General features: G+C 39.4%; 3 protein-coding genes across 6 annotated transcripts in view; 1 reads left to right on the forward strand and 2 right to left on the reverse strand.

Moving 5' to 3' along the window:
* Positions 1 to 3,998: 3,998 nt before the first annotated feature.
* On the reverse strand, positions 3,999 to 8,197 carry cutc (cutC copper transporter homolog (E. coli)). Its single transcript, XM_084735859.1, has 9 exons — positions 8,041 to 8,197; positions 7,847 to 7,917; positions 7,525 to 7,584; positions 7,213 to 7,422; positions 5,561 to 5,596; positions 5,209 to 5,342; positions 4,956 to 4,983; positions 4,763 to 4,868; positions 3,999 to 4,654 (listed from the first exon to the last, which is right to left on the reverse strand). Exons 2-9 carry the CDS (start codon positions 7,914 to 7,916, stop codon positions 4,543 to 4,545), a joined length of 756 nt encoding a protein of 251 aa, XP_084591985.1. The 5' UTR covers position 7,917; positions 8,041 to 8,197; the 3' UTR covers positions 3,999 to 4,542.
* Positions 8,198 to 8,448: 251 nt separating this feature from the next.
* Positions 8,449 to 12,732, forward strand: cox15 (cytochrome c oxidase assembly factor COX15). Its single transcript, XM_084735858.1, has 9 exons — positions 8,449 to 8,635; positions 9,822 to 10,009; positions 10,114 to 10,236; positions 10,593 to 10,779; positions 10,893 to 11,060; positions 11,183 to 11,264; positions 11,618 to 11,772; positions 11,867 to 11,980; positions 12,066 to 12,732. Exons 1-9 carry the CDS (start codon positions 8,561 to 8,563, stop codon positions 12,195 to 12,197), a joined length of 1,224 nt encoding a protein of 407 aa, XP_084591984.1. The 5' UTR covers positions 8,449 to 8,560; the 3' UTR covers positions 12,198 to 12,732.
* Positions 12,733 to 14,467: 1,735 nt separating this feature from the next.
* Positions 14,468 to 27,049, reverse strand: part of LOC146315353 (A-type potassium channel modulatory protein KCNIP2) — a 156,352-nt gene continuing 143,770 nt past the window's right edge. For 3 of the 4 annotated variants that reach the window (XM_084735861.1, XM_084735864.1, XM_084735863.1), the window contains 7 exons: positions 18,551 to 18,675; positions 18,296 to 18,365; positions 17,801 to 17,871; positions 17,350 to 17,457; positions 16,577 to 16,681; positions 16,373 to 16,435; positions 14,468 to 16,272 (listed from right to left, as the gene is read on the reverse strand). In XM_084735861.1, the coding sequence (XP_084591987.1) occupies positions 16,225 to 16,272; positions 16,373 to 16,435; positions 16,577 to 16,681; positions 17,350 to 17,457; positions 17,801 to 17,871; positions 18,296 to 18,365; positions 18,551 to 18,675 (590 nt within the window). In that variant the 3' untranslated portion in view covers positions 14,468 to 16,224. Of the gene's footprint in view, positions 16,273 to 16,372; positions 16,436 to 16,576; positions 16,682 to 17,349; positions 17,458 to 17,800; positions 17,872 to 18,295; positions 18,366 to 18,550; positions 18,676 to 20,964; positions 21,064 to 27,049 lie in introns of all 4 variants that reach the window. The other variant, XM_084735865.1, reaches the window with a different exon arrangement.

Consider the following 27,049-nt stretch of genomic DNA (forward strand, 5'->3'; position numbering starts at 1 on the left):
AAAAAGAGAGAGAGAGGATCACTTGACGCACAGAAGAATTAACAGCATTATTCAACCTTGTGAAGGGCTCACTGCATGGGTGAAAATTAGTCTCAATAAAAAATGCAAGTCTCTTTCAAGAACAACATGAGACACACGGTAGGTTTTGGTAAATATAAAAAATACCTTTATTTTACAAGGCAGTGTTATTTAAAACCAGAGGCCGACCAAGATAGAGACCTTTGACTTCACTTTAGGGGTGTTGTTGGTTGGTTGTGTCTCCAACAGGGTCACTGATGCTCATTATAAAGAAGTGTTGCCATGTAAAATAGAGTCAGATCAATATATCGGCTATATCAGTCTATAATCAGTGTCGGTGTATGTACTGTATGATACATGCTGATATGAGCATACTGCAGATTGTTTTTATTTTCACATATTTAGTTTTATATGCAGCATTTTACCTACTTTTTCTTAATTGAAATAATATTATATAATGTCCTACATCAAAATATCTTTTTGAAAAACAGTTGAATACTGCATTAGGGGAGGTACGATACTTACTCGTCTGAAATTGGTGTAATTCTCAACAGTTTTGAAAGAGTGACAGCAAAGTTTGACTTGCATTTATTGAAGAAGTCCAACAAATCTAACATGTCAAAGGGAAAAAATGAAAAATCTATAATTTTACATGATACAAATAACACTTTATAAAAATAAGCGTTTAACAATTTAAGCATTTAAGACTTAATTTTGTTTAACATCACACCACAGGACACGTTTACAGTACAGTTTATTGAAAATGTTTTGTGAAAAAGAACTGACAAAGTTAGTGACCAGATTTCAGACTACATAAATATGTATTTTTTTCATATTTGTCAACTACCCATACATAAAGAATATGGGCCAATATAATTATATTTCGGAATATGTTCACTCCCTAATATTGGTATTTTCATCCACCTCAAAAATCAAATATTGGTCAGGCCTTAAAGGTATTTCAATTTTGCACAAAGCCTTCTGTGTGCTTTAGATTGTCTTTCATTTTGGACATCTTACTGAGATTGATTTCACCGGTGCAACGAGCCCTTCACAGAATCAAAAGAGCATCTGTACGTGATCACCACAAACACCCAGCAGCACTTCCACTCCACTGCTTTCGCAAATCAACAGCCCTGTACACAATGGGAAGGGTAGGCGAAAATACAGCAGCTTCCTTTCAGTGTTATCCATTTTCTAACAAACACCTTTAACAACAAAAAAAGAGCTGATAAACTGGAGAACATGATTATCTTTGGCACTGTAAATGAGCAAACACTGTGCTAAAACTTAAATTTCAACAGTGTAAAATGACCACTCAGCATGACGCAGGCAGGTTTGTTGTCTAGTGAAGTATTTCATTTACAGCGGTGCACCTCTTATTAATGTTAAACAATGTGTGTGAAAAACCTTTGACTGACTGTGATGGTCCTAAAACAGATTACTCTGACTGTGTTACGGTTAATCATTACGAGTTTGATAACATCACTTGGTTGTAAACTAGCTGAGTCATGTCTATGCGTACAGCCCCAAGGACAGGCTTGTGACACGTGAGGACAACAAATACATATTCAATGAGAGCAGTAATATCTGAGTTATAACTGTAGTGCTATGCTAATCTAATAAGTCCTATCAGCTCAGTCTGAATACTTGTTACGCAGTAGTGAAGTGCAGTTAGAAAATAATCGGGATGCAGCTTAAAATGTAAATAAAAACTGAATGCAATGATTTTAAATCCCTTTCCAACTTGTATTCAATTGAATACAGTACAAAGACAAGATATTTAATGTTCAAACTCAAGAACTTTGTCTTTTGTGAATATAAACTCATTCTGAATTTGATGCATATAACATGTTTCAAGAAGACATGCCACAGGTAAACAGAGGCGATAGTATCATGATTTGGTATTGAAGGGGGATGATCAAAAGACGCAGTCGTTCACAAGCAAGCAAAAGAAAAATTGCTGTCGGTAAACACATTTTGTTGCTGCATCTCCACGAGAACCTCCAAAGCAAAAGCTTTTTATCAAAAACAGTGGAAAGTGGAAGGTGCACCGTGGTTTGACAAGTCCACATTTCAGATTGGTGTCAGAAGTCAGGACTGTTGCGTCCTCCTGGCTAAAGAGGAAGAGGAACATCCAGATTGTTATTAGTGCTAACTTTAAAATCTAGCAATCTGTGATGGTATCGGGGTGTGTTCATGCCCATCACATGGCTAACATGGCTAACTGTCACATCTGTGAAGGTGCCATTGATGCAGACAGGTACATACAGGTTTTGGAGCAACATATGAAGTCGGGTTCATAGCTGAACTTCAGCTGAAGCTGGGAAATGTTATGTTGAGGGTGAATGCAAATGCAAAAAACAATTTCAAGAGGGAGAGGGCAATGTGGCATTTTATAAAATGGCAAAACAAATAATTTTCAGTCAGTGATATTCAGTCTATAACTGAGACTTGTTAACTTGCAAAGATTTCTATGATATTTGATTAAAACTGTTTTCTGTACAGCCTGAGCTTTGCTTAAATAGGTGATAACAGGTCATGTTCCTACTCTCATACAATACATAGGGCCTCTACATTCATCATTCTTTACTGCTATAACAAATGAAGTGTCTGCACATTGGGCAAACTTAAACATTTAACATCTAACTCATCTGTAACAGATTGTTTCTGCTCTCTGACCAGACCCCAGCAGTGAACACATGACTTAGAGACACCAAATTTTACAGGCTACGTTAAGTCAAACAAGTTCGTTTTGAAGTGAATATTTATGTGTTTCTTCTGAGCATGAAACTAGTTTTCAATATGACATGACTAAGACAAATACTGTCAGGAATTGGTGATAATGAACTGCAATTCTGTCATACATTTGTAGTGTAGACCTGGAAGACAGAGAACATAACACAATAATGAATGAAGTCTAAGAAATAGGTCAATTCAAGTGACTGGATAATTTTGCTCAGTTAAACCTTCAGTCATCATCAGTCCATGTTTCAGTCCTGCGGAGGTTTTGCAGGCACATCCTGAAATAGACCCCAGGAGGTGTTCAAGTCCCTGCCCTTGTGGAGTCTGACTACATAATTGCACATTTCTGCTGACCGCTTTTTTCCTATTTCATTTTCTTCTCTAGGCTCAACAACTGCAGCTGTCAGACTGGCTGTATTGACATGTTTTAATTCACAACACTGACAAACATTGCCGAGGATTAGTGCAAATGCTATCGTTACCTGGCTGTCACCAGTGAAAGCCACAGTTCAGGAAGACGTGAATCATGCTGCTTTGCAGGGTCCTCTATTTGCAAGCATTAGCTCTGGTGACGGTGTCAGGGCAAGTCGAAGAGGGAGTGAGAGAGCGAGCATCAAGCACACTTTAAAAGAGAATTGATGCCATAGGAAAAATTTTAAAACTAAAATATAAAACCAACAGCAGGTGCTTGAGCACCACAGGTAGACCCCTACCTGTGCACATGCCTGTTGATCCTCCTCAAAAATGGAACTTAATTTGATGATCAATTTAGGGTTAACATACGATTATCCTTCATTAGTCCCACAATGGGGAAATTTGCTAAATTTAGCCGAGCAAAGTTATCCAGTTACTCCAATAAACCTACTTCCTTGAAAATGCCCACGTCAGTTATTTCATACTGTTGTATTATGTCCTCTGTCTTTCAGGTCTTCACTGTGAATGAATTACAGCATTGCATAGAATTTGTCCTGGTCATGTTAGGTTGAAAACTGGGTTTCTGGGTTTTTCTTAGTCATCCAGACGACTTAGTAAACCTACTTTTTGAAACAACCCCAGGGTAAACCTTTTTTCCCCCCGATCTCTAATCATAATCACAAGAGCCAAAACAATTTAGATCAGACTTAGAAAATGGATCACCTGCTTTTTTACCGACATGGCTTCCGTAGTATTTCTTAAATGCAATGGCTGTAATTATATCAGAGATTTTATTATGATAAAAATAAAAGAAAGTGCACTTACTTGCTGAATTTTTTAATTAAATTCTGAACAAACTGAATCAAGTCACAATGTTTATGTCCTTGTAAAAAAAATAGTACAGGAGGTCACAGGTTTACTTTATCGTCTGCTGTAAATTGGGAGTGTTGTAAATAAATATAGGTCAACTGTCTGGCAACTGGAAAAAAAACACTATTCTGAAAACTGCAGCAGCAGTTTTCCATTTTTAATTTAGCAATCTATTTAGCGTTTTATCACATTATTTATTACTGAGGCCACATACACGTGTACAATAAATGGAAATTATTCATCACTCTCCACTGTGACATTCTTTGAAAAACTGCATATCCCAGAAGGCTGCAGAGCTGTCCCTGAGCTCTAACTTTACAAGGACTGTTTGATCAGTGATTAAACACAAAAGAGCAAAACAGAAATCTGTGGCAATTCTAAAACGTCAACTTATTCTGGGCTTTAGTGAAAATAAATGCAGACATATCAGCACAATTACTCATGATCACTTTGAGGTATCTGTTTTGTTGTCTGTCATGATTGTCCAGTACCCATTCACAAGGTATTTCTGGCTATTGCATTGAGAGTGCGGACTTTGCTCACATCTGCCACCTTCAGGCCGTACTCAGGTGCTGAGAAAGAAGCTCCCATCGTCACACAAGAGTTCCTGCACATGGAAACGTTATTCCTTAAACATTCCTTATACTTGCAACAACTCTTGTAATGTATGCACACATGTGAAAAATTAATAAGTTGAGACCAGATTTAAACATACCTGAACTTCATGGCAGAATCCTTACTGGAGCGGGCTGAGCAGTGAAACTCTTGAGCCCCCGATCCCTCTAAAATTCTCTGCAGGTTCCTCTCTGTGATGCCCCCTCCTGTATTTCAAATTCATTTAAAAAAAATCATGAGAAAAATACAACACAGAGATAAACTGCATACAAAACAAAAGCAAAAGTACTAACCTGGCATGATGGCAATTCTCCCTTTGGCCTGTTGAGTGGAAGAACAGGTGGAGATAAAAGATAAATAGCTGTGCTGTTTATAGATGCTTGCATGCAAACATGTATGCATATTAAGGCTGGGAAATATAATGATATTATATTGACACCGTGATATAATATCTTGGATTTGTATATTGTGATATGGCACAACTGTTGTCTATTCTTGGTTTTAAAGGCTGCATTACAGTAAAGTTAATTTTTAATTTATACATACTTGATCAATGAGTCGTTTAATGAGAGGGAGTCCCTCCAAAGCAGACGTGTCACAGCCACTTGTCAACACACGCTGGAACCCCAGTGATACCAGAGTCTCCAGAGCAACGGCTGGGTCATGAACCATGTCAAAAGCTGCCATAGGATTGATATCAGTTTAATGACGTGAGTTCAGTCTCAGTAATATATATTATTAAGTCTTCCTGCACCTTTCAGGGCTCCACATGCAGAAGCACTAATAAAGGCACTTAAACTGTCTTTTTCATCATTGAAAGTCTGAAACTCTCTCTTTTTTTCTGCAAAGCACTTTAAAAGGGTCAAGTCTACATATGATGTGAAAAAGAAAATGTTACCTCGGTGGAAAGTGACAGACAAAGGTCGAGCAGCAGCTAGTGAGGAAAAAAGAGGTGATCAGACAAAAACACAGAAATATACAGAACCTCTAATACAATTCATTCATTTCTCACCACAAACACTGTGCACCAAGACTCCCAGGACAGACTTTAGGATACTTCAACATAAATTAAAGGTCCTGTGTAAAAGATTTACAGGGTTTCACCGGCAGCATATGGCAAAAATGGAATATAATATTAATAAGTATTTCATCATTATTGTATAATCACCTGAGAATAAGAATCATTACCTTAGAACACCAAGGTAAGGAGCCAAAAAAAGTTTGTGCCCCTCACCCCACAATTATTATCAATCCTTAACAATAATTGTGGAACTGATAAAAAAAAAATAAAAGTGATTCAAGTTGAATTTTAGAGAAATAAAGGTCAGAAGGATAGCATCAGAAAGCTCTTTCTCCCCTGGTCATCCACTGCCCCAGACGGGGTTCTGCCCCCCAGTTTGGGAACCACGACCTTAGAATGAGCTGTTTATATCTGCAGAGGGCGTGGACCTTCTCACATGGGGCAACCACATAATTAAGTTTGGACCTATGCCTTCAAAAGATATCAGGTCTTATAATATCTTGGCTTTGTTTGTTATGATGTGATTCACGGTGTGTGTGAAAATATTAGCAGAGTCGGCAAAAAGACTGGCTTTATCATTATATGATTTAATAGCAGGTGCAATTTAATTTGATACTGCAGACAAGTATGGGCTTCTGAAGATGCCCCTAAGGAGGGATATTAATGGGGGTTAGCTTTAAGAAAATGTTGTAGCAAAATCTGAAAAAGGTCACACAAAACTATTCAAGAATTAAAATAGTGAGAAGACTGATATCTGGAATAAATCAAAGAGGACTATTACACAGAACACACTGTATATTATAAACAAATCAGAAAGGAGGGAAAGATCCTTGTGTACCTTTGCCATGGTAATTACAGCAGGCAGATATAATAAAAGTACACACCTTCTTCCCAGCCAACAGTTTGACCTGTCATAGAAGGAAAAACACCTGTGCTCCTAACATGAATGCCTAAATTCAATTTAAGTACTATATCAAGAATTGCAATATTTCAATGAAAAAATGTCTTGATACTGTGTCAGACTATGATGATATTAACCTTGATTTTACATGCTTAATTATTTTATTTTATTAATTTTAATTACATAAATAATAATATAGTGTCTGCTGTATTGTTTCTATATCGCAATTGTACATCGTTCACACATTCACAACCAAAGACTGGCTTATTTTATTTTATGTTATTTCATTTTATAAGCAGAAGCACTTTCAGTTAAAAGAAAAAATGAATTCTATACAAACAAAATATGTTATGCCACTGGGTCAAGTTTGTCTGTGAAATCAGCTGAAATGAGACTCTGTTTAAATGTTCCCTGGGAGCGTCATTGAGAGTAGTATGTTTAACCAGTTAAAAGAAGCAGGAGGAGATTTTTATTTTGATAAATGTATTTTTGACAGTATATTTAATACCACTTTTGTCTACAGGGACCTTCAAAATATGGAACTGAACATCACAAACTGTTAGTGAGCATCTTGGTTATGTTTGTGTAAGCCTGAATACATAAGATCTAATATACAGGTTGACATTACCCAGTAACTCCATACAGAGCTCTGCGTCCACCCGTCCATCCTCTGTCAGGGCTCCCAGCACTAGTCCATCAGCCCCGTGGCTCTTCATCAGCTCTATGTCCTTCCTCATCACCTCCACTTCCTGGTCGGAGTACAAGAAGTCCCCGCCACGAGGCCGAATCATCACATAGACTGGAATTTTGACATACTGCTTCACAACCTGCAGCAGACCTGTGGCAAAGCACATAACGGTGGCATGTGTGATTCAATTTGCAAGTCTGGTCTCTGCAGATAGAGTCTAGAGCTTCGGGCTGTACATGAATACGTGCTCACCTAGGCTGGGAGTGAGTCCTCCCTCCAGAAGACTAGAACACAGTTCAAGTCGACCTGCACCTGTCAAGAGAGACAAACGCTCAGGCTGCACAGCCTATGGAGTGCACCTTTATGGTCTGTGACCTTTGAGAAATGAAATAACACTACATGTCTATTTAATACTCAGCACTGGGCACAGAAAAGATCTGTTTGAGGCAGCTCTATGATTGGCTGCAACCTTTGACCCTTACTCTCAAGCTGAACTCACTGTATTAACTCTTAAGCAAGCAGGTCACAGTGGATTTAATAGAAGAAGAACAACAGTGTCAAACATTTTACCAACCTCCTCGTTCAGCATTGACAGCAGACTCCACGGAGTCCACACACACCTCCATTAAAAAGCCATCTGCCATACTGACAGACAGACAGAGAGACAGACAGACAGACAGGAAGAGAGAGAAATTCAATGTGAATTTGTTAGTTAACACGTTCACAATCATTTAGCTAGCTAAAAGTTTTAACTTCCACAACAACTACCTGTCAAATCCACTTCCTATCGATTCATGGGACCTTATCAGTCGATTGGAAGCGATATGAAGTCAGTACATGTTGTTAGGGTGACTACTGCAGCCACTACAGTAAATCAGTGATATCCGGGTAGTTGAATTTCAAACACGGGGTTTGGCGAGTGTACGGTGCTAAACTGGTTATACAATGTTATCGGGCCAAAGGGCGGAAGGTGTCCGCCCATGTGGGATACGCTAACAAACAAAACATGCACCCACCAGCTGGCTACCCCGTCTCTTTATGATAAAATTAAAATATAAAATAATAAATAATATATAACTGTGATATTTGTTATTTTGTTACTTATTATGTATTGTGTTTCACGTCTAACAAAATAATTAATATCTAGATTTGTTCGTCGATTTCTTGTGACGTCAGGGGGTCAAAGTTGAACTGTTGGTTAGGAAACATGGTTGTGTAAGAACCGGTTACAGCGTTTACCTGAGCTGCATCTTGTACAACAGCACTGTCAGTCCAGGTCGGCACAAAGATGTTACTCTCATCAATAAGGACAACCATTTTTTGCGGCTGCAGAAATGCTGGCAAGGGATTTCAATACAACAATGTAAGTTTAAAGCTAGCTAGCTGCTAGCATTAGCTAACCAGCTAAAGCATGAAAAAGGTCAGACGCTGCTCTGCAAATAATATAGCGTTAATTGTGACACAATATGTCAGACATCCACCGGCCAGCTCACTTTTGTTTCACTTAAGTGTTGTTTTCAAGGTTTATTTATTTTACTTTAGTTATGAGAGTTAGCGTCGCTACCTGCCTGTGTACTCAGCAGCAGTCACGTCCGCATGTAACTGAAATTACCTCACTGACCTGCCATCATCCCGATGTTGCTTTTACTGTCAAATCAACGCTAGTGCTGGAGAGTAACCTGTATTCAGATCCCACTCAGTAGAAGTACTAATAGCTCACTATGAAAACACGCCACTACAAGTTAAAGTCCTTCATTGAAAATCTTAAGTAAAAAGATGTAAGCAGGTATTATCAATAAAATGTACCTAAGATATCAAAAGTATTGATTGTGTTGTTAAATGGTTCCTGTTAGTATTTTAATATTGTATATTAAAGCTGCAACTAACAATTATTTTTATCATCGATTAATCTGTCAGCTGCTTTCTCAATTAATTGATGAATTGTTTGGTCTATAAAATGTCTGAAAATGATGAAAAATGTCGATGAGTGTTTCCCAAAGCCCAGGATGACGTCCTCGGATATCTTGTTTTCCGTACAGTCCAAAGATGTTCTGCTCACAGTCATAAAGGAGTAAAGAAACCAGAATATATTCAGTTAAGAAGCTGGAATCAGACCAATTAACTGATTATCAAAGTAGCTGGCTATTAACTTAATAATTGACAACTAATCAATTAATTGTTTCAGCTCTATTATATATGATTTTTGATTAATATAGATGCTGTATTAATTTCATTGCTGTTATTAGTTGGAGATACTTGGATTTCACTGCAGAGGAAAAGTATGAAAAATTGTAATTTGAACAGTAAGTAGTAACTAAAGCTGTCAGACAAATGGTTGACTTTTTGTTGGGGAGGGGGGCATGTTCATGTGTCATGAAACTGAAAACTATTGTCACAAACCATGTGTTAGAATTAAGATTTCTCTAATGAAGTTAATAATATATTTTTGTTTTTGAGGTTAATGTGACAATATTTGGGGATACAGATAAAGATGGATAAGTTGTGTTGTCTAGTATCATTTCAAGTCTTTTCTCTCCTTTTATTTACAGCGGAGTCCGCAGCTACGACAATGGCTTGTGAAGAGAGGTCAGAGCACCATCACAGCAGAGGCGGGGGCTTCCCCCTCCCCGGCAGCAGTTACTGTTCCCAATGCGGCCACAAATCGCATAGTAGGTCGCTGGTTACTCGGCTGCAGCGGGCTGGTGGTTGGGGCTGTTGTATTGGGTGGTGTCACAAGGTAAATATTCTATTAAATGATAGTCCTGTTTGTATTGAAGTGGTGTTGAGAGGTACTCATTGTGTATGTGGTACCTACTGTATATGTGCATTTGTTTCAATCAGGTTGACAGAATCTGGGCTTTCCATGGTTGACTGGCATCTGGTGAGGGAGATGAAGCCGCCTCAGTCACAAGCTGAGTGGGAGGCTGAGTTTTCCAAGTACCAGCAGTTTCCTGAATTCAAAATGTAAGTCCCCACCTTTTCAGTTTGCCTTATCAAAACACACACTTGCTCAGTTAAAATCTTATAGGTATTCCATCACATATAATCAACTTTAAATTTGATTGAAATCTCTTTTTATTCACTGACTAATTCTTGACAGCAACTAACTTTAAATCTGTAATGTTTTTGAACGTTCTCCTAAAAATGTTTTCACATCAGCAGCTTCCAAACACTGACTGGCCTAAATTTTCTAGTTAATGACAAACTCAGCTTTCAATAAAATGTAACTGAATATACTTAATTGTTATGTAAGAAACACAATGATGAGTTCAGTCTCAAATTCAAAGATTAATTATCTGTTGTCATTACGTATTTTCCAGAATGAACCATGACATGACTCTACCTGAGTTTAAGTTTATCTTCTACATGGAGTGGGGCCATCGTATGTGGGGTAGGCTGGTTGGACTTGCATACATTCTCCCCACTGTTTACTTCTGGAGGAAAGGATACTTCACTCGCTCCATGAAGGGAAAAGTGCTGGGGCTTTGTGGATTTGTCTTCTTCCAGGTAAGACTTGGCACAGCAGTGATGATGGGAGAGGATCGCTATTAGTGTCACGTTGTATGGACTTCAAATTAATGTAAAAAATTAATAACTGTTCATTGTATGTGTCCTGTCAGGGTCTTCTGGGGTGGTACATGGTAAAAAGCGGCCTGGAGGAGAAGCCTGAGTCTCACGACATCCCACGGGTCAGCCAGTATCGTCTGAGTGCTCACCTTGGTTCTGCCTTGTTGCTCTACTGCGCCAGCCTCTGGACAGGGCTCACTCTGCTGCTGCCTACACACAAGGTACATTGTACAACTTCTGTCTTTATCTAAAGTAATACTGTTTTAACCTTGATCTGAGTGAGCAAATGCATCATAGTCTGCAGGTGTTTGTTTTTTAATTCCTGATGGCATCTCTCTCCCAGCTGGTAGAAACCAAACGTCTCCTGCAGCTTAGGAGGTTTGCCAAGGGTACTGGTGGCCTCGTCTTCCTCACTGCTCTCTCAGGTACTGTTTATTTTGTGAATGAAACATCACAAACTTAAATATGTGAATGCCTCTCTCTAAGTAAATCTATACGAGTGCTTTCAGATTCAAGCCTCTTTGGAGATGATACTACAACTAATAACAATAATAATAATAATAATAATAATAACTTTTATTTATATAGAACTTTAAAATTAGTTTACAAAGTGCTAAAGCAAAGCCAGCACAGGTTACCCAGGGGGCAATAAACAAGAGAAAGCCAAACAAAAGCAAGACAAAGTTAAGCTAAAATTGAGGTAAAATTAAAACACAGCAAATCTAATGTTGATGCTAAGAGAAATAAGAATGTAATCTAAACATATGCTTTTATACAGGTGCTTTTGTTGCTGGTTTGGATGCTGGGCTGGTGTATAACTCCTTTCCTAAGATGGGAGAACGATGGATCCCTGACGACCTACTGGCCTTCTCTCCCGCCCTCAAGAATTTCTTTGAAAATCCCACGACTGTGCAGTTTGACCACAGAATTTTGGTATTTTATTATTTCTAAACGGAAATGACTGTGCGAGCAACATTTTAATTCAAATTAAGGGTGTTGATGGTCTTTTGTTGTTTTCTTTTTCTAGGCAATCTCTTCTTTGACTGCGATTACAGGCCTCTATCTGTTCTCTCGAAGGATGGTGCTGCCCAGGAGGGCTAAGCTCGCTATCACCCTCCTCACAGCGATGGCCTACACACAGGTAGGTGGTCAGTCAGCCCAGAAACAAATAAACCCAGTATGTTACTTTTCAGTTTGACTAACCTGTGTGTGGTTGTGTTCTGTAGGTTGCCCTCGGGATCAGCACTCTGTTACTGTATGTCCCCACTCCACTGGCAGCAACTCACCAGTCTGGCTCTGTGGCTCTTCTCTCACTGGCCATTTGGGTTCTGGCAGAGCTCCGCAAGATGCCCAAGTAAATGCTGCTCCTTTATGGACAAATTTAATCCCTGCAAGCCACACCTCAAGCCTCTCAGACCTTGTTCAGACTGCCGGCCCAGAGACAATTTGTGGCATATACAGATCATATCAAGATTGATTTTAGAAAGTCGGGACAGCAAAGAACAGCAATTAAAGACACAGTTGGAAGTGGTTTGAAATGCGATAGCAGTTTGATTTCAACAGATGCATCTCAGTCTGGACACTGTGGCTACTTAATTTTGTTTTTTAAGTTTCTTTTGTGTCACTTGCAAAGTGACAAACCACAACAACATCAAATCCAGAGTGACAGAAGTGCATCAGAGCAGCTGTGCAGAATCATGCTGATACTACCAGAGCGGTATAAAGGGCAACACACTTCTTATGCCTCTACGTTGGAAAGCCGGGTCACCAGTGTAGGCCTACTTCACTACTGCAGCAACCCATGCAGATAGGTTGGTCTTGTCTGGGTGCACAAATCCAATTTGATCACTTGTATCAGTGCAGATAGTCTATCTTAAAGAGCTGATATAAGAACCAAAAGCCAAAGCTTGTAAGTGTCACTGTGAACAAGGCATTCAAAGAAGTGAAAAATTAAGAAAAGTTCATTTAACACTGGATTTTTATGCACATGCTGAAGCATCAGTCCTGTGGTACTGTAATCCTAATGTGACATTAAATTATTTAATCACAGCAGTATTAAAACAAGGGTTTGTTATTATAGTGTTGTTGATTAAATGTTACAAGAATACATCAAGGCTGTTAATGAGGAATTGACTGAACTGTTCGGATGCATGTTGTCATCAGAAGAAGACAACTTTGTGTGAAGTGTTTTATTTTGCAAGGAATCAAACAAAGACATGCAAATTTCGTATTTCAATCCAGCTTTAAGGACACAGCAACAGGATTTCCAGTGAAGGGTAGACTGTATATTTGATGTTCTGCAGGAATATCTTAAGTAGACTGACTTATTGTTTTTGGTCATGTACACAGTTTTAACAGGATGTTTTCAATGACAATTTGCTTCCAAGGTGGTTGCTCACCGGTTGCCTTGTCACACACTGCCTGTTAGTTGAATCAGATGTGGCTGTTGGGATTATATGTATAATTGTGTATATTTTAAATTATGAACCATTTCTTGCTGACTTTGTTTTGATGAAGTATAAGGTAAAATATGTGGATTCTCGATTGTTGCTTTGTATTGTATCTTTAGAAGTGTAAAGCTGAAAGCGCACTCTGAAAAAAATTAAAACTTCAGTCCATTTTGCATAGTAACTGTGATTTTTATTGTCTCTGTACAAAATATACACGTTTTGAATACGTAATGCAACCAGTTGAGGCTAGCTAACTAGACAGTCAGTACAACGGGTTAGTAGGTTTTCATTGTTCTAGACACAGTACATGCGGGTATAGACAGGTTTTACTTGTGGTCAGGAATGGAAGTTGAAGACTGTTGGCAAGGAACAATCAGAGCCAGACTACTTTTCCCTCCAGGAAAATAAGGAAATACTGAACAGAAAATAAACAAATTGCAGGGTGTTTAGTGCATATTTTCATCAGGGTCATACTGCACCCTTATACTGTGCTCTGAGAGGTTGGATGAGTGGAAAGGTGCTGATACGTGGTGGAGAACATTATTGCTATACCATGTTAGTCCCTCTGGGTTTAAAAGACACTCCAGCCTTTTAATTACAGCTCTAGTGCCTCTTCGACATACACCATCTTAGATTTAAAGGGACAGTTCATCCTAAAATCAAAAATACATACAAGTAGAGCTATCGGCTTTAGAGATGTCTGCCGTCTCTCGAAAATAATGGCACTAGATAGCACTCAGCTTGTGATGCTCAAAGCACCAAAAAATACATTTGAAAAACTCAGTGTCTTTCATTACCTGGCTACTCACGTTAATCCACAGACCTTGTGAGCAGTTTCATGTAGGAACCGTTTTCTTAATGCTAGGAAGAAAGTAGTTCCAGTAGATTCCACTGCAGAAAGAAGGTATTTCTGGGAGGTTCTACCCTAGAAAGAATAGTTTCCAGATGAAACTGCCCACAACAAGGTGTGTGGACTATCCTGAGTAACTGGGTTGTGATTTCTGGAAAGAGAAATTACTGTTGAGTTTTTTTGAATGTATTATTTTGGTACTTTGAGCGCCACAGGCTGAGTGCCATCTAGTTCCATTATGTTTGAGTGAAGGCAGATATCTCTATGGCTAATATCTCTAAAACTCTGCGACTCACACTGAAACAATCCAGATGGATCAACAGCAACAGGAAACATATTTCTTTTGAGGTGAACTGTCCCTTTAAGAGCAATTCTACTTTGAAAAGAAGCAAATAAATGTGTGGTTTTGATATTATCTAAAATAACTGACTCATCAGAGCCTAACGTGGGTTTACAACCTAAAGCTGAACTTCAGTTTGGACAGTGTGCAGGTAAACCACATTGCGAATTTACCAAATTGCATCCCTTATTCTCTGATTGCGCCTTGCCTTACATACTACACAGCATCTCCCTCTCTCTTCACCCACAGGTGGGCTTTATATCTTAACTTAGAGTGGCTTCATGAACCTCTTTTAATTTGTATCTTCTCTTTGGTGTTACAGAGAGAGGGAGAATACAGAATGGGATGGAGGGAGGGCATAAAAGAAATTATGTTATTAAATCATGTCTCTCTCACTAACAGTACACACACACACACACACACACACACACACACACACACACACACTATGCCTCTTTGAAATTGAATGAGCCTAATTTAATGCAACAAGGGTTTTGAGATATTTCTTTTGAAGTGGTAGAACCTGCTACAACCACATGACATTTCCGATTACAAGAAGTTCACAAATACGATCTGCAATCTAATAAATTTCCCTTGGATGTATACTGACAGACTAGTACGACTGCGGTAATGCCAGCCCTCCTCGTCAGCTCTAGTGCAATCCCCACATTGTACTGCCTAATATCACACCACTGGGAATGCTAGAAAATGTACAACAGTCAATAGACACCTACAGCTAGGACTGTAACAGTTTGGAAGGCCGGGAATTATTCTACCAGAATCCCATGAATGGAGGTGGGTGTCGTCCCATTGGAGTCTCACTTGGGTAAGATGGATGACATCTCTTTCTGTTACACATGCACACACACATACACAAAGGGTGAGGCACCTGTGAATGACTAGGAACAGCAGACAGACAAGCAGACTTTGGAGTATCTCTGTAAATACATAATTGGATATTAGTGACATCATCATGCGATACTGAAATCAGTTCCTCGTGGAAAACAACACCTCCATAAAAACGGGACCGCATGGATCTCCCAATTCGTTGTTTGTTTCCTCAGGAAGTGTCTCTCTCTCTCTCTTTCGTCCACTAGATGGCGGTACACTCATTTCTATTTTTATGGCCGGGGGGCGTGAGCAGTCTCGTGGCTCCAGGGAGGTGTTACCCACATGCACAGAGGCAGGATCAGATTCACAAATCCAAATCTCAGCCATCAGAGGGAAGAGGGGAGAAGTAATCTTGGAACAAGGTTTGGGGTCATCCCTCTGAGTTCAGCCATTATAGGCCGACATAGTTCCTCCATCAGTAATTGTAATAAATTAAAAAAAAAAAAAAGTTAAAACAAGTGGGGGGTCTTGAGTGCATCAGTGCCTGTGAGCCCGCTGCTTGTCTTCTCGGTCTGTGTCTCTGGGGTAAAACTAAGGTTCTGCATGATGAGGACGGGCGTCAGGGCAGCTCCTCTGTTGCTTGGAGAAATGTCACTGGGGGTCCAGGATGAGGGAGAGGGCCTCTGGTTGCCCTCAGGACTCACAGCTCTCAACAGACGCACAAGCACAAGCTTGCAAGTCAGAAAACGCACACACACACACACACACACACATTCACACTCTCTCTTTTCTATCCCGATCCCTCTTTCACACACACACACACACACACACACACACACACACACACACACACACACACACACACACACACACACTCCCCTCCCTGGTGCCAGCATCCTCTCTGGTCCAGATTCTTAGATGACGTTGTCAAACAGCTGCATGGACTGCATGATGTTTTCATCCTGGACAGAGAGACAAGAGGTTTGGATAAGGTTGCAATTTGTAGTTCCCAAAATCTAAAACTATCCTTTTAGGACTTCAAAATCCACTTTTCTGCCATACCTTTTTGCATGACTCAATGAACTCCTCTATGGTGACCACCCCGTCTTTATTCCGGTCCATTTTCTAAAAAAAAAAACAAAAAAACAAAACAGGGAAACTTTAAGATTTACTCACTGAAACACTACCCTATGTTCAAGAATTCTTTTACAGAGCAATAAATCATGAGGGGATAACAGAAAGATAGTGAAGAGTGTTGAGTTTGACCTGGAAAAAGCTCTCCACGTGTTCTCTTGGCGCATCGTCCTGCATAGTGGGGTATGTGTACTTCCCCATCATGTCATAGATGGACTTCATGATGTCCAACATCTCCTGAAAAGTTAAGAACAACACAGAGAAAATATTGAGGATGCAGAAATTGTTGGAGAATATAAAAAAATCAATTCAAAGTGTGGCTGTGTTCAGGTTTCCAGAAGTATAAAGGACGTAGAGTCCTACATACAAGACTGCTGATTTACTTTACTTCACTTTTGTTAGCCTTTTTTTGTCTTCACAAAAACAGAGCAGGCAGACCAGGAGACAACAGAAAGGTTCATCATAGGTGAAGTGAAAAGTTTAACATCATGTAAATAAAAAACTCAAAATATGTGGGTCCTTTATGTCTGCTATGCTAACTGTTAATTTTGTGACCATTATCCTTCAGTCATATCCTAAAGGAACATGGTTATATCATTGTTATATGAGACCACATATAAAAAAATGTAGCACAAGATCTCTTTAACATACTGGAGCAGTGTTCTGAATTTCAGAATAAAATCTGATATAGTCAGTGATCAGTATCTTGGCAGACAATTACCACACCAGATTTCCAGCAAAACTGTATTGCATAGTAACATATTGCCACAACCTCCACATCCGTCAAAATGACATGACTTTATTGTCCTCATTAGTAGCTACATCCTGGCTGAGAAGCAATTAAAGCAAATAATTCAGCGGTACCTAAGAACAGTGAAACGTGTGCGTATGAGTGGGTGTGTTACCTCTTTGGTGATGCAGCCGTCCTTGTTTAGGTCATAAAGGTTGAACGCCCAGTTTAACCGGTCATTAATGGTCCCTCTCAGGATGATAGACAGGCCAAATACAAAGTCCTGAGATGGATGGGGGAAAAAGTTTGAGATAAGACATGATGAGATAAACTTTTTTGATCCTACACCAGGAAAAGTCACTCCTTACAGCAGCTCGAAGATCAAAAGTAAGGATAGAAAAATGATACATAAAGCTAAAAATAAATTTCTTTTTTGTATTGCTTTGGCATAACTTAAATCCTGAAACCATAAATGAGGTCAAATCTTTATCATAGTACTAATTTCCGTGGGCAGGTATTTAGATGGAATTCATATTTGTGTGGATACAGCTGTGGTGGCAAATTTCACTGAAGCAACATATTTGCTTTTATCTCTGAAATGAAGATGATATAAGAATAGAGCTCACCTCGAAACTAACCGAGCCGTTCTTGTTAGTATCGAAGGCTTCAAACAGGAAATGTGCATACATACTCGAATCTGCAAAGATAGAGACAAAAACAGTAACCTGTGTGCCCTGGAAACATGAAGCACTGTCTTTGAACAGCTAGGATTAGCAGCAAGAAGCTAAATATAGCCAAGATATAAGAATAATTTCAAATACAACTGGAGGCGAGTGGTTAACATTTCATCAACCTAAATATCATGAAATGAAAAATTACCTCACATCTTTGCAGTGCAAGGACTATAGTTCAGCAGAGCAGATTTATAATGAGTTAATTAAGTTCATTTCTTTGTGATGATGAAAAAGCTCTGTGTGTATCTCTACTGAATCAGACAAATGAGATTATTTACACTCTTACCCGAAATGTATGGATTGAATGCAGATACAAAGAATGGTGAAAATGAAAGCATTATAAGCCCAGTTGGAGCTCTTCAGGTTAAGTGGGAGTTATCAACTCACCTCCCTGTGGAAAGAACTGCGAGTAAATGGTCTTAAAGTTCTCCTCATTCACCACACCGCTTGGACACTCCTGGAATACAAATGTGAGTTGAGAAAAGTCATTAGTTCTCACCTAGCACAGAATATATAAGGGTCTATACGGTAACTTCAGCTCTCACCGGACTGATACTCCTCTATAACCCATATAATGATGAAACTACCAGATTTTTTTTCGGTTTATTTGAGTCTTCGTCTCTCCTCTTCAGCCACACCTACATTTTTGAAGCCCCTGTAGAGGACTTGCAGCTCCTTCTTGGTGAACTTAGTCTGCTCCTGCAGCTTGTCCATGCTTTCAGGGCGATGACACACAGTGGATAGCTCAAAGTCATCTTCCACGCTGTCTGTGTGAGAAAGAGACCAGTGTTAGTGAGCATTTATCATCACTACACGCTCGCCAAACTCCAGGGACAGCCTTGACCTGGCCAACATATTGTAATGAAGTCATCATTACACTGAAAATGAACCCATTATACAGTACAAGTCTTATTCTTTAGAGCAAAATGATATTCTTACAACCATGTTAATCATTATTTAGTTATTTCACTGAATGAAAACATGAATGAATGCAATTTTCCATATATAACTGTGAGGTTACAATGCCAAGCAATTTCCACGCACCCTTTGATCTAACACAACCACAGTCCTCTATATCACAAAGCAAAACATGGTCGGTAAAATGTCTATAAAATTAATGAATTTCTTGTCTGAAAACTCAGGGCCAAGTGCAGTAAAGAAACTGGGAGAGCTCTGTACTATAACAGTTTATTTGATGGGGTGCGCATGAGACACTGTGATAACCATGCAATGACCGTGAAGGAGTCTTAATGACTGTTTATAACTGTTGTCATTCGGTCAATTGTGTGTGTTTTGACAGTTTGGCATTAACCAAGACAAAATGTCTTTCTTATGACAGCTTGACATTAACTGAGACAACTTAATCTGTCATTGTCTTCGTCATGACAACTTGACATTGTCAAACCTAAAGAAACTGTTAGGCTTTATGTTTTCACACTACATTATACCGTCATATGTGGTTGGTTTTGACTCTGGATGTCATGACACCATTATGTGTGTGTCATGAATACTGTCCTTGACCTCAAGTAAAGTATACATTTTAGACTTGTCATAAAGTCATTAAGTTTTATTACACTGTCATATGCTTTTACAACAACGTCATGAATAGTTTCCTGGACTTCAAGTAAAGCACCGTTTGGGCTTGTCATAAAAATGTCATTAAGTGTTTTGAGGCCAGTTTGACAACAGGATACAACAGCAAGGTGATTTACAGAGCTACCTGATAGACAGAGAGCAGCTAACCACTATCTTCTGAACTGTACCTGGTGTTTGCTAGTTAGCTCAGCTAGTTGTGGAGCTAGCCACCTCATTACCTGACTCAGCTTCAGGTTGCCAGGAAACCAGTCCAGAAAACCACTTTGGTTCTGTATTACCTGCCATCAAACTCGCTAGCATGGCAAAGACAGGACCCACCCTGCTTTGCCTGATGCCATGACATAGTTACGACAGTGTCATTACAATTTTATGCACACCCCTTCAAATAAACTGTTACTCCCTGAACTGAGGAAGTGAGAGAAGACGTTCAACGTGAATAAAAGTTTTTTTTTTAAATAAATGTTCATGACTCTAGTCATGAAGTATCATTTGGTCAATTACATCACTTTTGCAAAGTTGACATTGTTTGAGATGTCTTTGTTATGATGACCTAATATTATCAAACTTAAATAACTTGTTTAGCTTTATGTTTCAACATTACATTATACTCTCATATGTGGTTGCAGTTGGTCTTAGCACTAGCCATCATGAATCCATTATAAGTGTGTCATGAATATTTTCCTTGACCTCAATTAAAGTCATAACATTTAAACTTGCCATAAAGATGTCATTAAATGTTATAAGGCCAGTTTGATGACAGAGTACAGTACTGGGGTGATTTAGAGTTACCTAATGGACAGCTAGTGGTTAGCTAGTTTACTTGCTGTTAAAACAGGCCAACTGCTAACCTATGATCTGTACCTCTTGTAGGCTAGTTAGTTCAAGAAAAGCACCTTGGTACTGTATTTCCTGTCAAACTGGCCCCGGTTGACACTGATGCCACTGGGGGAAGTGATTTTTTTTTTTTATCCCCAGGATGGAGAAGACTCCGCTTAATCATATGGCTATGAAAGTGTCATGAAGCCCTTCAAATAAACTGTTACTCCTTGGACGGAGGAAGTGAGAGAAGATCAGATATTGATAGAGGAACAGATATTCCTCATCCCATGTCATTCCACCTGTTTCTCTCCACATAACTGTCAGGTCATAGCAGATATATATTACAAAATCCTTAGACCTCCTCCTACTAGTTGACCTAATCTTAATCTGTATCAGCCTGGTATCTTTGTTTAAGTACACACGCACATATGCACACACATTCCATTGGCCATGACATCATAAAGCAGCTAATAATACCAGGGCGTTTAGGGGTTGAGTCTGTTTCTGTATGTGGGTTTATGTGCAAACCGTGTGTTCATGACTGCATCCACACAAGTGTGTGTACGAGTCTTGTCGATTCACTAAAGACGCTGGACACATGGAAGGACGTAGAGATGTATAGAGAGTGAAGGAGCACTTGCTTTGACTGATTGAGGGGGCAGCCGAGGGCTTGCAGCACGGCAGCAGCTTGAGGAATCGCTGCTTTATGGTTTTTTTGCTTTGGCTGGTGGAAGGATTACCTGCAATCACCAACCATAGCACAAAGGTTAGACGCAAGTCTGCAGTGGTAATTCTGTTTTCACTCATGCACACATGCCTGTGAAACCAAAAAACTCCAACATGCAACGGACAGATGCAACGACAGACATGCCATTTCGTCAAATTGGTAATTGCCTGCTGACCTGGCTTAGCAATGGGAGACCACGAGTACCACTTCAAACAGTAGATATTGCCACACAACAGCAACACAGGGTGACTCCTGTAAACACACAGTTTCCCTAATCAGACCGGCTCTTCCGTCACAATGCCACATTCAGCAAACTGTATGAAAAACCAGCGGACAGTTTTGATCCAAAACACAAGTCAAACATCAACAGTTTTAATTCACAATCGGCTTAAAAGGGAGTTTAATTTCACTTCAGAGTAGAAAATAATTTGCCAGACAAATGTACCGCAGAACTGCCCCAACCAGAGCCTATCAGCACTGTCACAACAGAGTGCCAGCTCATCTCAAAGCAAACACACTTCATGATGCTTATTTTCACAGAACGATCATGACAATCAGACAGAGGAAGGAAAACACAATCGCACACATGATCCCATGTACTTACTCTTGCCTCTTAGTTTCCATGGTAACAGTCCCCGCACCCCTTTCAGCAGGACCCCAGCAGTCTGAGGGATGAAGGCCATGATGGTGTGAAAACCAATACCTCCACTAACTCCCTATAGCCTCTATGATGGTGTGTCACCCTGTTGTCTCTCAGCTCCGCAGAGCCTCAGGGACTCTGAACTCCCCTGACCTGTTGCTCTGGCGTCATTTGGAAGCAGAACAGACAGAGCACATTGTCCAGTGGATACCAGATTAATACATCCAGCCTCCTTGCACAGGCCCAGCCCTCTGCCCCAGGGTCTGTGAGTGTGTGTGAAAGAACATCATCTTTTTCTATGTGGACACAACGGCTGACCATGATACAAATGAAGACCAAATACGCAGACTCACAGTTAAGGTTACAAAAATGAATCAGAGCACTTCTGAAACAAGACGGAGGAGACTAATTATGTAGTGAGCAGTGCCATTGTTTGTATGCACACCTAAAATATTTTCCTATATATGTTTAACATTTCTGATTGTTACCTTTATAAAACAAACACAAAGACGTAAATTTTTAAGTATGTCTGATGGCAAAGCAATCACAATGCATTTCTGAGCAGTGATGGACGCAACATTTTAACTGGCTGAAGTGAAGCTCGTTTTTAACTAAATGGACTGAGCTACTGCATGGATCTTGAAGTGAGACTGCTCTGTCAGTTGCTACTTCCAATATCAAGAAAGCCAACATGGACAAGAAGTCCCTGAAGTGTTCAGGAAACACTTTCATGACAGATAGGTAGCTCCATCTGCTGATGAAGATCATGTGATATGATCCAGAATGCTCAAGAACATCTACTGAATGGACCTCGAGATGAGTTTGTGTCATCAACTTTATATTAGAGATGTTTCAATACCATTTTTTCCTTCTTGATACTGATTCCAATATGGAAGAAAGAAACAACAAAAACATACAGAGAATGGATGCCATAAATATGACTTTGCCATCCTAAGAAAAAAAATGCATACAGTACTCTGCTGGTAAAAAACACAGTCCAGTTTCGGGGTTAATAAATTACATGTTATCATATCAATGTGTATTTGCATACTCACAGATACTGATACTAGCATTATCAGGGAGTATCAGAGGCATTTTCTGATAATGATCGGTTTCAGAACATCCCTACTTTATATATTGCTAGGTTCACTTACTGCATAACACATCATTATTTAATCATGTGTTTTGTATATGAATATACATTATACATACATTATACAGCTATAAGACAAATGTAGTGGAATATTTCATTTTGCAAAACACAAGACAACAACAACAAGAGTAGAATAACATAGCAAACAAAAATCGAAACACTTGTAAAATCAAAATACCTCATAACTGTACCTACACACTATACTTAAATAAATATACTGTACTTACTTGCTAACAGGGATAAACGTATGAGTATCATGTAAAGTTTAGAGAGTCTATTGCATACATTTAGAGGTCACAGTTTTGATGATGTATGTATTGGCTGTCACAGTGGTTAACACTTTTGCCTCACAGCACAGCAAGAAGGTTGCGAGTTAGCATCCTGGTTTAGACATGGAGCGGAGTTTGCATGCCCCCCCCCCCCCCCCCCCCCCCAAACTCCCTGTCTGGGTTTGCTCCACTTTCCTCCACCATCAAAACATGTATGTTAGGTCAATTCTCCAGCTGGAGTTGATCCCTGCATGCTATACAGTGGCCCACTGCTCCTGACACCAGGATGTGTTAAATGCAGAGAAGTCATTTGACTGTATAACTCTACTCTGTATGATCATAATAAAATTGACCTTCACCTTTTGGTTACTGTCATGAAATATATTTTTAATGTAACCTTAACGCTGTTATTGGGTTACAGATGCAGCTTTCAGTCTCAGGGTGCCAGCAGGCTAAATTTAATTTCTACTGATTGTTCTGAAGGTCTGGACAGAGATGGGTAAAAAAAAACAAAAAACAAAAACAAAACAAAGAAACCCTCACATTTTCTTCTTCCTTTGCTCTGCATGGTACACTGAGCTTGAAATACTTGTGATGGCCATAAAAGCTGAATCTACTGGAAACTGTCAATGCTCAGATATGCTCGTTTTAGGACTGAGACACCTTCTCCTCCCCCCGCCGTCTCACAGCCCTCTCTCCATCTCTTCTGTTTTCGTTCTCTGTATTTTTGTTCTTTGCTGCTGATGAAATTTCTTGCTAGTTGTGATGTCTTTGAGTAAATGTGCTCTGGCTGTCTTGGCCAAGTCTGTCTTGGAATAGAGACATTTGATCTCAGAGGGATTAACCTGATTTTAATGCGTACATGCACACAAGTATGTCTCTTGAGGTCCCCTATATATGATAAAACATCCCCTAAAACATCTTATATCACATAGTTGGACCCAGGCTATAACATTTATGTATATTATGCATATCTCTATCTCTATCTATCTGTTTATCAAATGAAGCTGTAAGTTTTAAAGCATACTATCAACTCAGAAGAGTACTTAATATGGAAGATGTATCTATTAACAGAGTGCTGTTCTTGAAAACAGTCCTTTGTTGAAAACAAGTAGGTTACTGAGCTCACTACGCTATTGAAGGAACATGTGATCAATTTGTTCTCAAGCCTTTGAAGTTAAAATTGTTTTTTTGAGTGGCACTGACAATGAGACCAGAAATTCTTTCATTTTAGCCTGAGTAGGCGGAAAAATAAAAACTGTCTATTTCTCATCACACAGGGGGAAAAAAGCAACTTTCTGTGTTCTTCAGCTGTTGTGCAGCATTATGACACTCTTACCCAGTGCACCCTATAGTGATTGTGCAATTAGAGTTCAATAGTTTTCCCCCAGGGTATAGTGACAGACCATCACAACTCTTCAGGAAATAAGAAAAACAGTTCTATTTTTAGCTCAACGGCACTACAGTTTTGGCAATATCCAGGAACTTTTGAAGGAGCTTCGTACTTCATAAACCCCAGAGATCTGAGGCATTTCTCAAGGCACAAAGAAACCATGTAATCCCTCAACTGAAGTGATGGCAACAAACCACAATTACAGTTTAGAGCCACTGTGTTACACTATACAGCTGATAAGGCTTGCTGCAGTAGGTGTTACTGGTGTTATACGTTGTTTGGTCATACACAGATTACATTACTTGCTCACCGCATGCCTGTCTAAGCGTGCTATCAGTGCTTAGTCGGACGACAGACATTGCAATTATAAACTGAAAGTGTCTTAACCGTACACCAGCAGCAGAGTTGCAGCACAGAGTAGAAGGGAGATTTTGAACGTTATGCTGTAGGCTAATTAAAGGCAGACATTAAGTTGCTTGACAACTGGATATGGCTGTACAGACTGAAATCCGCTCGAGAGCAATTATATGAAGCCCAACCATTGCCAAACAGTTGCTGGGTGCTCACAGATATTAAAGTGAGTATTCTGTTATTCAATACATTACCATGAAAGTGTTAACTGCTGCTAATTTGTCAAACTAAGGGTAACTTGCAGTGTTGCACTACTCAAGATCTCAAAACCATGTTTGGAAGGTCTCCTCTCAGAATCAACTGCAGTTTTACTTGATCTTGTCTTGTTCTCAGGCAAAAAGGGTTTGGGATTTTATTTTAAGACCAGTCAAGACCACAACTGTGGCACAAAGTTTCCTGTGCATCATCTGATTTGTTTATTTATTGATGTATGTGTATATACAGTTATGTTACATCAGCATCAGCTAATATCAGGTCTGACATAAACACTACATGCCAATCCCTCACTTGGGTGAGAGAGCTTGAGATGTGACAGCACTTGGTCTTGACTCTGATTCATCCAGCCATGGTCACAGTCTTGACTTTGTCTCAACCCCTCATGGTCTCTGTCCTGTCTTGGTCTTGATACTTTCTGGTCTTCGTCATGACATGGTCTCAGTTTAGGCGGTCATGACAACAACTTGGCTGAACCAAGCTAGCCTTGTCAACATTAGCATTACTTTTTTTGTTGGGGCCGTTGTGGGGATGTTTGATAGACCTACCAACTTGAAACGTAGTAATGAACCAAACCAACCAAAGTAAGGGGAAGATAGAAAGAACTAACATCAAAGTAAACTCTCTAATGTTACAGACAGTAGGTATCCCTACTGCTGATGGAGTTACAGAATGGTTGCACAGTTCATTGGGCATTGAACCTTTCAGTCATGACCACAAATATTATATATAATAATATTTCATGAGGCCTAGGAGTTAATGTCACTAATCTCCTCCCACTTCTTCTACCTATTTTCACTGTTAAGTGCACTCCAGCTTTTTAGTATTGCACCTTTGTAAAGTTGGCGGATTCACAAAATCCCCAGATCAATGTAGAAGTTAGAAGAAGTTTGGTTCACTCAGGTTTCCTCCACAATGGGATTTGTTCAGCAAGATAATCTTCATAAACAAACACATTTATTTGTGAGTTTTGTGATTTTTGAAGATTAAGTGCGATCTCCAGAAGTAAAAAGCTAATGTTAGTCTATGAACAAACTACACCATGGTCACATGACTTCACCCCCCCCCCCCCCCCCCCAATGACAAGTGTCAGGCATGAACCGGAAGTGTTAATATGCTAACTCATTTCCAGGTTTTTAAGGACTCATTCCTGCAGCACTCTGTATGGCTTAAGCTCCAAAAACACTGGACTCTACAGTTCCTATAAATGCATCTTCCAAACTCGTACTTTGTCACGCTTTCTGTTCATAATGTGCAGCCTTCAGTGTAACAGAAACATGCATCATTGCCTGTTTTTCTCCATCTCCATTTTCTGTCTGCTTTCCTTCTTTACCCTATCTAATGAAGGCAAAATGCCAAAACCATTAAAATTGTATACTCTGCAAGCCCAAGAGGGAACCCAGAAGACAATACTGTACAACATCTGATGTGTAAAATCTGTGAAGTGCCCCTTTAAGCAAGAAGAACAAATATACTTTAAAAAGCACATCCTCACCACAGTAAAATGTAAAGTCTATGGATAATAAAATAATTCACAAACCTTTAGATGCAAGAAATAATTCATTTAATGATGGATTTCAGAGATGTCTTTTTCCATATATGGATGGGCCTACATTAAGATGTGTTTTGGACATGAATTCTTCATTCATATGTGTTTCATTAGAGGTTTTGAACCTCCTCTGTGTCATGAATGCAGCAAAATAATCTGTTTTAACATTCTGCACTCATAGTGAGTTAGAAAGATCTGGATGAGTACTTGACTGTTTCAGTCTCAGACAAAAAAAACACACGCACAGGACCATAAATAGGTGTGACAAACATGACAGCTCTTTGCTGAAGAAATTAGGCCAAACTACTTTGTTATGTTTAACCCTAATGAACACTTGAGAAGTACACACACACACGTACACATGCAGACAC

Source organism: Lutjanus erythropterus, chromosome 14 (genome assembly GCF_056507025.1).
Source record: "Lutjanus erythropterus isolate fLutEry1 chromosome 14, fLutEry1.hap2, whole genome shotgun sequence".
Lineage (NCBI taxonomy): Eukaryota > Metazoa > Chordata > Actinopteri > Lutjaniformes > Lutjanidae > Lutjanus > Lutjanus erythropterus.

What these genes read in the sequence shown, in the direction of transcription:
- cutc (XM_084735859.1), bottom strand. Translation starts at nt 7,916, where the DNA reads ATGGCAGATGGCTTTTTAATGGAGGTGTGTGTGGACTCCGTGGAGTCT. An exon ending in TGTCAATGCTGAACGAGGAG is followed by an intron (nt 7,585 to 7,846) that starts GTTGGTAAAATG and finishes CTCTCTTGACAG; the next exon opens with GTGCAGGTCGACTTGAACTG. An exon ending in GATTCTGCCATGAAGTTCAG is followed by an intron (nt 4,655 to 4,762) that starts GTATGTTTAAAT and finishes TTCCATGTGCAG; the next exon opens with GAACTCTTGTGTGACGATGG.
- cox15 (XM_084735858.1), top strand. Translation starts at nt 8,561, where the DNA reads ATGTTACTCTCATCAATAAGGACAACCATTTTTTGCGGCTGCAGAAAT. An exon ending in AGGGATTTCAATACAACAAT is followed by an intron (nt 8,636 to 9,821) that starts GTAAGTTTAAAG and finishes TTTTATTTACAG; the next exon opens with CGGAGTCCGCAGCTACGACA. An exon ending in CAGCGATGGCCTACACACAG is followed by an intron (nt 11,981 to 12,065) that starts GTAGGTGGTCAG and finishes TGTGTTCTGTAG; the next exon opens with GTTGCCCTCGGGATCAGCAC.